Genomic DNA, 16,026 nt, shown 5'->3' on the forward strand with positions numbered 1-16,026 from the left:
GCGGAGACTGATCCCAAACACCGTGACTGTTCCTCACTGTGCAATCTGCGGAGACTGATCCCAACACCGTGACCATTCCTCACTGTGCAGTCTGCGGAGACTGATCCCAACACCGTGACCGTTCCTCACTGTGCAGTCTGCGGAGACTGATGATTACTGGTGCGCCTCGCAGGGCTTAAATAACACAACCCATTAAGAGCGATTATCGCTCTGTACATATCATTGTCCAAAGTGCTAATGATCTGTAGATTGCTGTGTGAGCAGTGACAATTTGTTAATGATAATGTTGTATATCTATTACTTATCTAACGTCTACTCTTCTCACGCTAACACTATTCCAGTTATTGATACACATTAAATAATACATACAATCATGGCCACATGTTCTTACATACTAATATGATTACAAAATAATGTTACTATACAACACCTCCCCCCTTAAAAAAGAATGAGGTGTCATTCCTATGATACATCGTTCTTTAGTTTTTGGTTTTATTTCTTTTTGATATCTTTATCCTATCTTCTAATGGTAGATCATCTAATTCAACCTCGACATCAACTGTTTGGTTTTCTTCAGGTTTTCTAAAACTTATAGGCAAATACTGTTTCTTACTTTTTAGACAAAATGTACAAAGTTTACAACGCCATATCACTAAAATTGCAATTATGAACAAGGCAAAGAGAGGAATAGAATGTTTTACATAATCCACATCATTGTTCGGCTCATATTTGTGTAAGAGTGAATCCAATTCATCTAATCTAATGCTCACTGTTTTTAGATCATTTAGGGTAGTGGATACAAATCTGACGTGTGCTGTAACGTTCTTTAGTTTTTTGGATATATTTTCATAAGAGCTATCATCTAAATTTGTAATTTTTCTGAATTTGACCGTATTATAACATTGGTAAAGAGTGGGGAAGAAAGAAATTCCAGGAAGACAAGACAGGTATGCCCCATGTGAAGACCACCTTTGCCCAGATATATTCCGGAAAAACTTCCATTCAGGGCTACTTAAAGACATTGTCTTACATAACGAGAATTGTGTTTTGTATGTGCATTATTGAGTTGCACTTGCACCACATAAAACTAGTGATTAATTCTGAACTGTTATTTTGATGTAGGATCATGCGTCTATAGTGAAATAATTTTTTTAAAGTACTATTTTTCATGTGAAACTGGAAAAATATAAAAACTAAGTAAAATGTCTACTTTCTTAAATTTTTTTAAGTTAATTACATTTAGAAATATAATTTGCTTTATAGTTTTTTATAAGGGAATTTATTTTACTGCAAAACAATGAAAAAATTAGGAAAATATCTCAATATTTGTAATTTTTACAATTTTTTTAGTAAAACACTGCAAAACGGCTGAAATAGGCCTGGCATCCTTCAGAAGTATTATGTGAATCACTGGCATTTCTCAGACCAACTTTTGATTTTTTTGTCTGGCACTAAAAGGGTTAAAGCTCGCAACAGGCCTGTCAATAGGATAGAAATGATTTTACTAGATTGTTTGGAATCCTCTCCTATCAAAAGTTTGCTAGTTCCAATTATATTGTATTTCCAATAACTAGCTGAAAAAATAATTTTAAATTTATATTGGCATTATAATTCTGTTGTAAAAGCTGTTTATAGCTGCCAACAGGCCTGTCAATAGGATAGAAATGATTTTACTATAGTTGAATTAAAGATAGAAGGGTATTGGGACGAGCTCGACCGAAGACAGCCGAACTGCCTCACGAAGGCTCGCCCTACCGCTCCACCAATCACAGCCGAGCACTTTCCTTTTCGACGGAGGCAGCATTGTCACGTCTCCTCTGTTGTAGCTGTCACCTGGTAGGTATCAGCTGGGTGATGCACAGCAGCAAACCGTGCTTCATTACGTCATTGGTTGTTGGTTATGTATGTTGTTTCGTGTGGTGTTATTGCACTTCTGTGTGTTCGTGGCCAAGTGTTTAAACAGTCTTTTTCAAGACTAAACCTTATTTGAAAGACAAGTGTACGCACGTACTTTCTAGTGTTACATTTTTGTGACACATTATTTAATTATTGTTAATTCCGTACCATGTGTCAGTGCACTGAAACAGTGATAACAAAACTCGGTGGGCCCCGCACTCGCGTGATAAGTGTGCCTTACACCTAGGTTGGAGAAAAAGGCGTTCCATTGCGAGGCCAATCCCGGGAGTTGGTTTGTCGAGTGAGAGACTACTTCCAGAGAGAGAAAATTAACAAAGGACCGATACTTCCAGTAGAAAAAGTTATTGAAAGAACTGCTGCGGCTTTGGAGATAGGAAAAAATACAGTTGTGAGAACTGGAAAGGAGAAAATACAAAGTGAACAGAGTGGCTTGAAACTGAACACTCCCGATAAGAAATATTCGAGGTTTAAGCCTGTTACGGAGCTGGACGCCTTTCAAAAAGATGCCATCTGCCGCCGTGTCTACGGATTCTTCGTAAGAAGAGAGTATCCACAGTAAGGAAGCTACAAATAAGTCTTGCAGAAGCAGATCTTTTTCGTGGAAGCAAATCATCTGTTGCATTATATTGAAGAGATTGGGTTTCAAACACAAGAAATTTGGCAGCCGTAAAATATTAATGGAAAGAGGAGACATCATTGCTTGGAGGTGCAGATTTCTTAGAGAAATAAAAGATTTAAATTTTGAGGAATAGTTTGGCTTGATGAAACTTCTGCGCACTGTAAAAAAATTGGACGGACTGATGATTCTGTTGAAGGTACGTTTCCTGTTTCCTGTTCCTGTTGGAAAAGGGGGGAGGATAATTCTTTTGCATGCTGGCAGCTCTGCTGGATTTATTCCTAACTGTGCATTACTTTTTACATCAAAGAAAACCAACGAGTATCATGAAGAGATGAACCACAAAGTATTTTCAAAATGGTTTCAAGATGCTTTACTTCCAAACCTAACGAGGCCCTCGCTCATTGTAATGGACAATGCAAAGTACCACTCAAAAGTAGTTGACAAACCACCTAACAGCATTTCTAGAAAGGATGAAATAATAGAGTGGTTAAATAATCATGACATACAGTATGAAAAGGTGATGTTAAAAGCCGAATTGTTAGAACTTATTCAAAGAAACAAACCTCAGACAAAATATGAAGTCGACGAAATTGCGAAGAAACATGGTCACTGAGTACTTCGTCTGCCACCATACCACTGTCACTTCAATCCTATAGAATTAATCTGGGCTCAAGTAAAGGAATATGTTTCAAGAAGCAACAGGAAATTTAACATAACTGAAATATTACAGTTGACGACTTCAATCCTATAGAATTAATCTGGGCTCAAGTAAAGGAATATGTTGCAAGAAGCAACAGGAAATTTAACATAACTGAAATATTACAGTTGATGAAAGAGGGGTTGGAACGTGTAACAGAGTCTGATTCGAAGAAGGTAGTAGACCACACGAAGAATATAATCCTAGATGCTTGGAAAAATAAAGGGTTGATGGAAGACTCCGTTGAGCAGATGGTAATAAACATCGGCAATTACAGCCCCAGTGAAGAGGATTCGGACAATGACAGCAACGACAATGAAGAGGAAGAATGCGGCAGTAATGTGAGTGGTATTTTCCCTCTCTCTCCGGTGGCAGAAAGTGTTGGACTTCGATGAACTGTAAAAAGCCGTATTGATTGATAGTTTGTAATGATCGGTAAATATTACACCTTACATGTTACTAATAAAATTTGTTAAATGCATTTTAATGGCACTACTTATTTCCTGGTTAAACTGTGCAGCAAAGTCAGTTTGCTTTTTGTATATGTACTGTTTAGTATTTAATTTACTCAGAAATAAAAGTAATTTCCAAAGAGGTTTTAACCGGTTATAAAATGGGCGCTATTGAAAAATAGATGAAAAAATTATAAGACTTATATCCACGTTTTCTATATATCAAATTGATTTCCAAAATTAAATGATAAGAAAAAAAAAAAAAACATCCTTCATCACAAATCTGTGGTTTAAAGTTGGTAACATTTAGTAATAAATTAAAAATATAACAAGTTTCGAAATATTTTTACGGATTTTTTGTCAAGTAATTGGATTACATTAAGTTGATCGATAAAAGTCACACTGAAGGAAATTTCATATCATTGTCGGATTGACGCCCTAGTCGCAAACTTTGCATTTTGGTCACCCTAGCAATTTAAGTTTAGACTCAACAATTAACAATTATTATCCTATAACAGTTTTAACAGGATACCTTTTATTGGTTAAAAATACTATGCTAAACGAGCTTTATCAGGTTCAAACTACAGTATCTTTATTTGTTTTAAGTTGATTTTTGATCGCGGCACAGTGATCATTTCAATGGATTTGCTAAGACTGATGAGACTGAGTAAATAATTATAACTTAGCAGACTTGCATTTACTTAACGAATATAATTTTAGTTCTTTTCACTATACTCCTTGGTGTTTTGAAGGTAACTATTAATAACAGTAAAATGTACCATATTCAAATTATTATTATTAGGCCTATGTATATATTTTCAATAATACACTCGTGGTTTCAGTAAAAATCCTTTACAAGGTTTTGATTTCTGACTCAATTACTTATAAAATAATTAATTTATCGCTATTAATTTATCAATTTATCGCTTCGATAAATGTGTCCACATGTTTCCGTTGCGAACCACCCCTACCTAGAAGCGGTTCAACGCTGTGGATGATCGAGTCAGACAGAAAAACTTGGCAACACTGTAACCGACCGGTCCCGAAGAGCCTCGAACCTCGGCCATCGCTGCCGGGTCTCGATACCCTTCTGTCTTTAATTCAACTATAGATTGTTTTGAATCCTTTCCTATCAAAAGTTTGCTAGTTCCAATTCTATTGTATTTCTAATAACTAGCTGAAAAAATAATTTAAAATTTATATTGGCATTATAATTCTGTTGTAAAAGCTGTTTATAGCTGCCAACAGGCCTCTCAATAGGATAGAAATGATTTTACTAGATTGTTTGGAATCCTTTCCCATCAAAAGTTTGCTAGTTCCTATTCTATTGTATTTCTAATAACTAACTGAGCAAATAATTTTAAATTTATATTGGCATTATAATCCTGTTGTAAAAGCTGTTTATAGCTGCCAACAGGCCTGTCAATAGGATAGAAATTATTTTACTAGATTGTTTGGAATCCTATCAAAAGTTTGCTAGTTCCTATTCTATTGAGTATGGTGTGACACAGTTGTATCAAATGCAAAGGTTCCAGTTTATTGGATGATTTAGCTGAAATGTTAATGTTGTGTTTTAAATGTAGATAAATTTATACTCCAAAAGTTGGTGATACAAAAAGATTTTGTTTAAATGTAAATTATGAGGTTCAACACATGCACCACCACTTTGGTTCATGGCCCATGTACACCAAACTCTGCTCTTAAGTTGGATGTGAACCATCGGTATAAAACCTCAGAACACTTTTAGGTTAGGCCTTCTTTGTATTCCATATATTAATAATTAAAATGTTATCAAATAAAATACATAGTTTATTAAATAAAAATGCACAAAAGAGGAAGATAAAACAACTTATTACTATCAGTATGACTAGAAAGCTTCAACGTTAACACTTAAAATTTAAACAATTAAAATGATTACTTAAACAATACTAATAAAGAACAAAACAAAGTTACACACAGATAATAAAAGAAATTTAAAAACAACAAAGTTTACAATTAAAATATTAAGGTACTTGTATCACAGGGAAAGAATTGGTCAACAGTGTATAAGGGTACATAGATTTTTCACCAGTCTGCCCCCTCAGCTCGTATTTATTTTAGCATATTTTCAGTAAAACCCCATTTTTAGCAAACTGGAAGTCAATAAAGTATATAGATTATTATATTGTATAATAATTTTATTTTATTTTTAATTTATAGCATAGAGATATAAAATTTGATACTTGCACTAATAATTTTATATTTTAGCATCGTTCAAAACACTCTGCAGGATGAAGACCAGGATTTTTTGAACAGGTTTTACAATAGTAAAGTGTTTCCTTTCTTCCTCCTGGCACCTTTCTATTGCTACAAACAGCAGTCTTTAGATTTTTTTTGTTGGATGAGTTGGGTGTTTGTTTAGCCTTTCTTCTTTTTATACTGATGAAGGACGACACCGCTTCAAACTCCAAACTCATAGGGTTACGGACATGGCCTACAAGTTCAGTGATGAGGATTTCTCTGAAATTCCTGTGTTGAATAGTTTTTCTCCATGGTTTTGTTTATTCGTGTTGAACAAGAGAAAGCTATTTACTATTCCCATTTCCAACATCCAGAAAAATAGCTTTCTCCCACCATTTCAGAGATTTATGGGAAAATTTGTAGGAAGCAATATAGTGGTCTGCTTGGTCCACGCCACCCATATATTTGTTATACTGACAGATAACTGTTGGCTTTTGTATCTTTATTTAATGTTCCTTGCCTCTTCATTCTAATTCAGCAATAACTTCTGAATCAGAAAGAAAAGATGTAATTGTTACGACATATCGAGTCACTAATGCGAACGCGTTTGAAAATTGGTTAGGAAACGTGACTACAATGACAAAGCAAAATAAATCAGCAGCCGACCAATCGTAGTTCAGCTGTCATTTATTAGTTCCTGAGAATGCCGTGCGATCGCAGCACCGATCGCAGCACCAATCGGAAACATCGTAGTCCGGCTAAAATAAAGTAAAGCTGACGTCATTGCAATGTCGGATGGCGTCCGACATACGAGTGGAACGGTAAAATAGCAATGTCGGACAACATCCGACACACGAGTGGAAAGGGTTAATGAATGATTTTCACGGCTGCAGAAAAAATCTTGTTTTTAGAAAATGTGTTTTGACTTTTCATAAATATGAAAGTAAATCCAATTTTGATTTCTTTTTAATATACTGTAATTTATTTTAAATTAAATAATATGTAAGTTTTACATAGTAACTGATTTTGAAGTAACTTTTGTGTTTAACTCTGTTCAAGGGTTTAAAAAAGTTGTGCCAGTTAAGGCTAAATTGCATGCCTTTCTGTACAATATATACAGTTTCATCTTTACTTATTCACTGGATTCCACCCTGTGATGGTGGCCTCCCTGTTGAACTGGTCTGGCATAGTGTTCAAGCTCTCAGGTGGGGTGGGGTGGGCTAATAATGTTATGAGTGTCCGGCCATTGATACAAATATTAAGGTATATTTTAAAATGCGTTAAACTGAAATTATACTCATAGTTAAACAATTTATCATAGTTCAGATTTAAAATTGTTATGATTACATGGAACAACGACCCATATAATCGTGTCATTTTTATTTACTAAGCTTTAGTTATGAATTTTAATTAATTGTTTTAGGGTAAACTGTTAAATATTGCAGTTCTGACTGTGTCTATTGCATGTAAATTGCTTAATGACAGTAAAATATCTTGAATCTTCTCTGGTATTGTTTCAAACAAAATTGTGTAAGATATGTACAAAATTAGATGCTTATTAAAACTTGATTTGTACTTTGACTACCTATAAAAATAAAATACTGAACTTTCCACTCAACCCTTTGTTATTTAGTGAACATATGGTACATCTGAAGTTATGGAAAGTAAAGAAATATCGTCATAGTCATGAAGTTCTCAAGGTTATTTGAATATGAGCTTAACATTTACTTGCTAATAAAGCATTTTTTATTGTTATTATTTCTTTATATTTTATTAATTTATATTTTGTTCATGTAATTAATATACACAAACATGTAATATTCACATTTTCAAAATAAAAAAGAATAAAGAATTTGAACTTCTAGTCAAATTAAGATACACCATGATATTTATTTATTTTCATTGTTCAATTTTTGCGAACAAATATTTGAATACTAAAATATGTTATAAAACCATATTAACACATCTTTGTATAACTTCCACACATCAGCAGTAATTTTATTTCTTATTAGTAAGTCAACTATAAAAAACAGGTTTTGATAAATATTGAATTTTTAAATTCGTTATTATTAGATTTTTTGTAGAATTGTCTACCGTAATTAGACAATTTTGGTAGAAATGTACAGAGAAGTGTAACATAACAACGAATGAAATAAAAAAATTTTTAAAGTACAATTAACAAACTAAGTGTTGTATTTTAATTTTTTGTAACTACTAATACTCCCTCCATAAACCTCCCACCCTCCCCCCCTATATACACTCTTATTTTCATAATCCAGCATGGCTCTGGGGAATAATTCATCTAATTATTACCTGTTATTTCTTTAAATTAATTCAATCAATTTTTAGATTACCTAATATATACATACAGTTTGTTTTTAAATTCTTGAACCTTAGTATTAATATATTGGATCTTTTATAAAGAAATAATAGCCTGGTCTGGTTAATTTTACTGACTTGTCAATTATTTCTCAACATACTATTAAATATTATGTTCAAAATGTTGTATATTTATTTAAAACTTATAAACTGATCTTTAAAATAATAATACACCTAAGAGCCTCATACACAATTTTAGATTGTTTTTGAGATATCATGTGGTCAGACAGAAATGACATTTTCCTGCATCATGAGTGACAGGCTTCGCTAAAGCTCAGCCAATAAACAGACTACTCTAGGTTGTCACTCGTGGAAATTGATAGACAGGAAAACCCATGCTCGAGTGATGCTGGAGTATGGGCTGCGAACTAAACAATGGCATTTGAAGAATATTGAAATGTGCCATATTGTTAAAATTTTTCATTGAGGAATGAAATGATTTTAGAACCTAGAAATAACATACTATCTAAAAAAATACTTGCTTATTTTTATTGTAGAATCTTTTAAATGTAATTTGTTTTTAAAATTTATTATTGATACTACAATCACTACTGATATATTTAATTTCTTGTTCCAGCCAGAACAATCAACAGTTATCTGTGGTTTATGTAAAGAAACCAAAAGAGTAAGTAAATTTGTGGCATTGTTATATTATATTAAATTAGATTTATATAAAAATTCAACACACTTAAGTCACTATAAAGTGACAATGTGTTGTGATAGGCTACATGTGTTCATATTCATATGTCACACGTTTGAATGTCTTATGGTTGTATTAAGTTTATTTACAAATTGATTTACTATGACATTTTCTCGTTGCCATCATGGAGTGATATGTGCCATCATATAATGTAACCCTGAAACTGGCAATCGACATTAATGTCGATCAGAATCAGTTTGATAATGTCGATCTGATACACACGTTTTTTGACTGTTCATATAGTACATTAATCAAAACTACCACCACCATTTAAAACAGAGAGTATTGCTAATTTCAATGGTGAATTTGTTTGGCTGTTTTGGCAACAGTATTGTCATAAAACTACAGAAAGACCATAGTTATCTAGCCATTTTGAAAATTAGTGTTGTATTTTGGGTATAGTTTATAATGTTGGTTTATCAGCATTTTGGGAGTGCCGATGGCAGAGCTCGTAGAGATAGCGCGGGTTCGAATCCTGTCTGTGACCTGTGACCGATTCACGTTTTATCAGTACCATCGACCTTGTACTGTATTGACTCTCTCACTTATTCTGCTTGATAAAATCCTTGCACAGGCCAGTGGCCCATGAGGACAGGCAAAGTAAAGCACCTGGAGCTGGCAACTAAAAGTCCTGTAGTGGCAAAACTATTTTGGCTCCGTTTATTCTTATTCTTAATGATCTCTATACTTCAAATATTGTGTTTTTATAATTATGCTTTGTTTTTTTATTCAGTAATATCTGTAGAATAACATAACCTACTAATATATATATGAATCAGTGTTATACATACTTTTTACATTAGGTAAAACTTGAAATAAAAAAATTAAATTTACGTAATTTTGAGGAGACCATGCATAGGAAACTAATAGAAAGTTTGAAATTTATAATTCCAAAATATCTAAAAGATAGAAAAACTTGTCTAATTTCAGAAAATGTATAGTTGTATGGGGTTTTTACAACAACAAAATTATTTGGCATGCATTTTTCTAAAGCCATGCATATTCGTGAAAACTCGTTTTGAAAGAACGCACAAGTTGGGAAGTAAACATGCCAAACATACTTACTAATGTACATAACAATACTAAACACATAATTTAGACTATTACCTACCTTGGTTTTATATATTTGACAATATATTTGAAGGATATATTTGAAGTACATCGCAGGAAAATGTGTAGCACATGCATTATGCAATATTTATTATAATAAAAGAAATGTTCACTAAATCATTATATTATTTTCTATCTCGCTCGTAGTAATGGTATACTGTATTTTTAATTAAATAAAACTATAAAATCAATTAAATGTATAAGTATGGAAACATTACACTGTAAATACTGTCCGGTAAAGTAATGCACATATTTCAATCTACATCACTGTCCTCTGATCTTTTCCTCTTTTGTTTGGTAGCTCTCCATTCATGTGTCATTTTTTTTAACACTCCCTGTGCACAGCTGCATTACAACTACCAAGATGGATCTTTTTTTATTTTGGGAGGACAAACACAGCAAACCCTTATTTTTTTTCCTGGAAGATGTTCAAGTTTGTGAGAACCACCTTTAGAGAGGGGTAAATGATGAGGGGCAACTGGTGCTCCAGTGCCTGCCAAGGATTGAACAATTTGTAAAATGTATTTTCTTCTTGGCATTGGAGTTTGTGGAGTACACTGAAAACCGTATACTATAAAAGAATTATGAATGCACATGTCCAGGATGTTGAAAAAATCTTCTTCCAATATCTTCTAGTAGGCCTAGTGCAAGAAAGGTGATAAATGGACTTATCTTTATTGTCAACTCCGCCCATTAGCTTGTTATAGTGGTCAATGAGTGTAGGTTTTTTAGCCACAATGCCACTTCTACTTATAATTTCCCTGGCTTCAGCATGGTAACAGTTGACAGCAAGTACACTGATTTTCTAGTGGGTTTTTGCTTATAGCCAGTCAAAAGCACTGGTCCCTTTCTAAAATGAACTAATTCTTGTGCCCCAAGTTTTGTGTTGAGCACACTTTTGATAAGTCCTTAGTATTTTGTTAGTTGTACCTGTCATAAAGGTGTTGTGTTGTAACAAGGTTTGTGCAATAGGTAACTTTGTATAAAATTTATCTGTGAATACATGATAACCTTTATTCAAACACTGACCTCTCTCCATGAGATCATACACAACTCTATGGGTAAGCTGTCACCTACTCCGTCTTCAACTAATTAGTCTCTACCTGAATAAAGCGCAGAGTGTATCATATATGCAGTTCTTGAGTCAACCAACTCAAATTTTTTTATGCCATAGCGTGCATGTCTTTTATCAGGCATATACCGGATGAACGAGCACCTGTTCTTCATCCCTACCATACTCTCATCAATACTAAGATTTTGGTAAGGAGTCCAGTGGCTTTTGAAGGCAGTATTAGCAGCGTCCCAAAATGGCCCGATCTTGACCCAAGGGTCATACCCTGGTTGGCCTCTTTTGATGAACCGTTGTGAAGTCAAATGCATCATGGCATGAATTGCCTGGAACCTACGTAAGGCCATAATTTTTCCATACCAGGGAATAAAGTCTGCAGGGTCTTGTGACCAATAATCTGCAATTTTTTTATGTGAGGTCAATCCCATATTTATCACTATAGCTAAAAACTGCTTCATTTCCTCAATTGTCACATTACACCAAGTCTGAAGCCTAGATTGTCCTCTCATTTTCCCAGATAAGTTTTTTTTCATTCTGCTTTGCAGCATATTTGTTGGTTTCTCTAGCCATGACATTTATCATGCCATCACCTACAAATAATTAAAAATATTCTATTCGCTCGTGACTTTCAGGACAATCTCTAGCTCCGGGGTTTCTTATCAAGAATTTTTCTTCCAAGTTTTGTCTTGGTTCAGGAGGATAAATTTTTAACCATACGTCATTTATGTGTGGAATCTCTTGTGATGGGGAGGAGGTCTGTCGTATAGACAGGTCTGATGGACGAGTTGGTAGTGAGAAATTAGGAAGAGGTAGGCCTACTTGACCTTCTGATTCAGATCTAGGAATCTGTCGTTCAGGCCTATTGTTTGACCTGGAGTCGTCAGAATCAAACTCAAATTGAGGACAATAATTGTCCTCACTACCAGAAGAAAAATCTAACGAATCTGTCAGAATCTACTTCATTGTCACTAACTGGGCTTAGTAATTCCCGCAAATCACTTGATCTGTCTCTAAAATTTTCCATCACGCACTAAATAACTAAAAATGTATGGTAAAATAGTCTAACAAGAAGTAAAAAGCGATAGACATGCTTTGAAGAAAAAACTAATTACACCAAACTAGGCCTATTACAAAACATGGGTTAGGTTCAAAACAAGTCATTGATAAGGTTACCAGCAAAACACCAACACTTCTGCCTCAAAAATTTCCTACATGCAGTAAATAACTAATAATAAAAAATAACGAGACAGACTTTGAAGACAAAACTATTTACATCACCATACTTGAAAACACAGCTTAGTGAGGTAGACAGTTATACGCTTGCCGGCAAAACACTTAACACTTACATAACAATGAAATACAAATAACCAATTAAATAACTTTATTTCGTCACTCACAGTCAAACAACTATATTTATCATTCTTCAGGTAATAAATATATCACATTCAAACACTGAAATAACTGTTTTACTGAACTAAAATAAGAACGCAGTAATCGTAACCTCAGTTAGCAGACGAGAATGGCAATGGCAACTCTTGACTAAACAACGACAAGCGATCGTAAATAATAGCAGTTTAGAAGGAAGAATAAGAACAAAAATCATTTTATTTTGCTAAAACAGCTCTTTGTAATTTCAATGGTACCTAAATATCGTCACTAAACTTGTTTTTAAATTTTAAAACAAATGAATTACTTGTTGTCATAACGTTCAATTTTCAACGACTGCCAACTTCAGGGTTAAAAGAGGAGCAGCTTCTCCTTAATATAAAAAAAAGAATAGCTTTTTAAAGCTTTCTTTTAGGCTCTCATTTCAATAATGTTCCCAAAATTTGTTGATAAGAGAACCTTAATACCATTATATATTTTGTGAAACAAAGATATAAAAAGAATAAATTGGTTATCTCAAATTCTAATATTTATATTGTCATCAGATTTTACCAGGTGCAGTTCCAATTTTTAAAGAAGGATCTTTTTAGTGTAGTGATATGTTTTTATGGTAGTGATATGTTTTTATGGTTTATGCATAATGTTTTTATACCATAATTACCTCCTTGTTCTCATTAAAAAAATGTATTGCACATATAAAATCATAGTAAATATTTATTTTTTACAACATTTTTAAAGAATAGGTATGAAACACTCAAAATGTCCTGCCATCTGAGGAAATAATGACCACCAGTTCTGGGGTTAAGTGTTCCTGATATATAAATGAAACTTCATATTCAATTTCATGTTGATAGGTCAGTTTGTTTTTGAGATATTGTCCGGGCAGACAGAAATGAAATTTTTCCAGCCCCATGAGTGATAGGCTTTGCTAAAGCTCAGCCAATGAGATGGACTGCTCTCAATCACTCATGGAAATTGGAAAATCCATGCTCAAGTGATAATTGAGCAAGTGCTGTGGAACTTAATCAATGGCATTTGAATATTCTCAAAATGTGCCAAATTGTTGAAATTTTGCATTTAGGAATAAACTAATTATTTAACCTAGAAATAATACACTGTCTTCAACGAATACTTGCTTATTATGATTATACGATCTTTTAAATGTAATTTGTTTTTAAAATTAATCATTGATATCACATCTATAGTACATTTAATATCTTGTTATCTTGTTCTAGGCAGAAGAATCAATCATAGTGTGTGCTTCTTGTAAAGTGAGTAAATTATTATTGTTTATAATTTATACATACACACAGTGTCTCACGAAGAGGTTTAAACATTTGGTTTTATATTTCTTGCCCATTTATGCACTGAACATTATCAAACTCTACACAATTAATACAGTAGGTTTTATTTATTTGATTTTCTCCAGCCTAGGTTTGCAAAGAATTTAGTTATTTCTTGTAAATTTCTTTATTAGATAAATCTCTGAATTATAGTGTCTTTCATAGATTTTGTTGAAATTTCCTTTATGCAGAAGGGGCAAGATATTTTTTACGCTCCATTTACATAGGAAAAGATTTAGCTCTGAAATAATTCACGTTTTTAGGTATTTCATCACATTTTTATCATATATTAAAGCATATTGTTAAATATAGGTAAAAAAGTGGGGAAATAATCAAGTTGGGGAAAAATTGTAGAGGTGTAATATTTCTCAAATTTCTACCATTTTGCATTGATTTTGAGAAATCTTTGTGATTTTTTACTTCATTGAATGTAGGAGATTTTTCATATGATTTACAAGAATTTGTTGAATGATGACAGATTTTTCAGTTTTTTCATATATTCCGAGCAAATCTTTTGTTGGACTTTTTGCTTGGTTATTCAGTTAACTTAACATTTTTGTTGGATTATTTATAGTCCTTTGAACAGTAATTTATGAGTATATTGATTTACTGTTGTCTCCTTAAAGTGGTCCAGGATCGCCATATATCTTACTTGTATACTCATATTAGTCAGTCATAAGCCCTTTATTGAGCCATATTAACGCTCCACATGATAGTTGTCCATGCGTTGACGTTCTAACATCAATTATGAATGATAGGCGTCAATGCGTTGTCGTTCAAAACAGCTATTAGTAAAATCGGCTCGGTCAGGATATTTCGCATCTTTTCATACGCATTTAGGTACCCATCGTTAGATTACATCCCAAGCTTTCTTCCGTTATGTGTTTAGTTGATTATCGTACACGAGAATATAAAGAAACAGCTTTGAAAACAGCGATCGTCAGCTGACTGCTATTGCGTAGTAATGACGACTGATGACGATCGGCGGTTGATCTAAGGTTACCTCCACTAGTGTAGTGAATTTTTCTTGGTTAGTTCTACTCCTGTACCGCGGCAAGTCTCCGCCCTCCTCCCCCCAATAAAGTAACAATGCTTTGAATAATTAAAATCGGCCGACCAATCGTTTCGGACTTTGGCACTAAACGAGTGGAATGCTTTAGTGGTGCTCCAAACACAGGTATAAATAAAGTTATTTAGACTAAAATCATTAGAACGTTGAACGCCATATGGTATTAACAATTTTAGGGAAAATTTGACTCATGTAGACTGGTCACAGCTACGTTTTACTAATGTAGATGTAGCATTTGATTATTTTAACTTTGTCTTGACAAGCAATTTTAATGTGTGCTGTCCTTTTAAAGATATTAAATTAGGCAATAGTGACAATACTAATAAATAGGTTAAGTAGTAAATGATATAAAAGAATTGGAAAATATTAGGAAAATAGTAGTTGCATTGTATGATAAGCTTAAGAACAGTAAGGGTACAGTTAAGAACTACAATGTAAAAATGTGTACTCGAGAGCAAAAAATCTGTATAGATCTGAAATTAAAAGACATAAAATTATTCAATGAGAAATATATTACCAATTCAAAAAATAAGTGTAATACAGAAAAAAGGTTGAAGAAAAAAATCGTGAAACTTTTATTGATTCTAAGACTTAATAACTTCTTTAACACTTTCGCCTTCTAATATAATTAATACTTCTGACCAGCAGAATGACAATAACCTTGCTCTTGAATATTTAGAAAAGTACATAAGAAATAAGGGTGTATTAATGAATGATTTTGAATGGAAAAATATTGAAAGAAATTATGTTTTATATTATTGTACATCTAGGTTGAGTACCTCAAAAAGTGAGGATTATTATGGTTTTTCCAATGCAATTATGAAAGTCATCATTGACATAATATTAGAGCCAGTTACTTATTTATTTAACAAGATGCTAGACCAAGGAACATTTCCTCATGCATTAAAAATGACAAAAGTATTGCCAATTTTTAAAAAAGGAGATAGGACTAACCCCTCTAGCTATCGACCAATCTCATTAGTTCCTATTCTTAGTAAAATATTTGAGTTTTGTATCAAAGAACAATTGTATAACTTTTTTGTTGTTAATAATCGTTTTTAAAGA

General features: G+C 33.1%; 1 protein-coding gene across 1 annotated transcript in view; it reads left to right on the plus strand.

Moving 5' to 3' along the window:
* LOC124369520 overlaps positions 1-16,026 on the plus strand; it is an 89,883-nt gene that overhangs the window by 32,411 nt on the left and 41,446 nt on the right. Inside the window, exons 15-17 of the mRNA XM_046827540.1 lie at positions 1,695-1,836; positions 2,144-2,452; positions 3,362-3,574. Coding sequence (XP_046683496.1) covers positions 1,695-1,836; positions 2,144-2,452; positions 3,362-3,574 — 664 coding nt within the window. The remainder of the gene's footprint in view (positions 1-1,694; positions 1,837-2,143; positions 2,453-3,361; positions 3,575-16,026) is intronic.

Source organism: Homalodisca vitripennis, chromosome X (genome assembly GCF_021130785.1).
Source record: "Homalodisca vitripennis isolate AUS2020 chromosome X, UT_GWSS_2.1, whole genome shotgun sequence".
NCBI lineage: Eukaryota > Metazoa > Arthropoda > Insecta > Hemiptera > Cicadellidae > Homalodisca > Homalodisca vitripennis.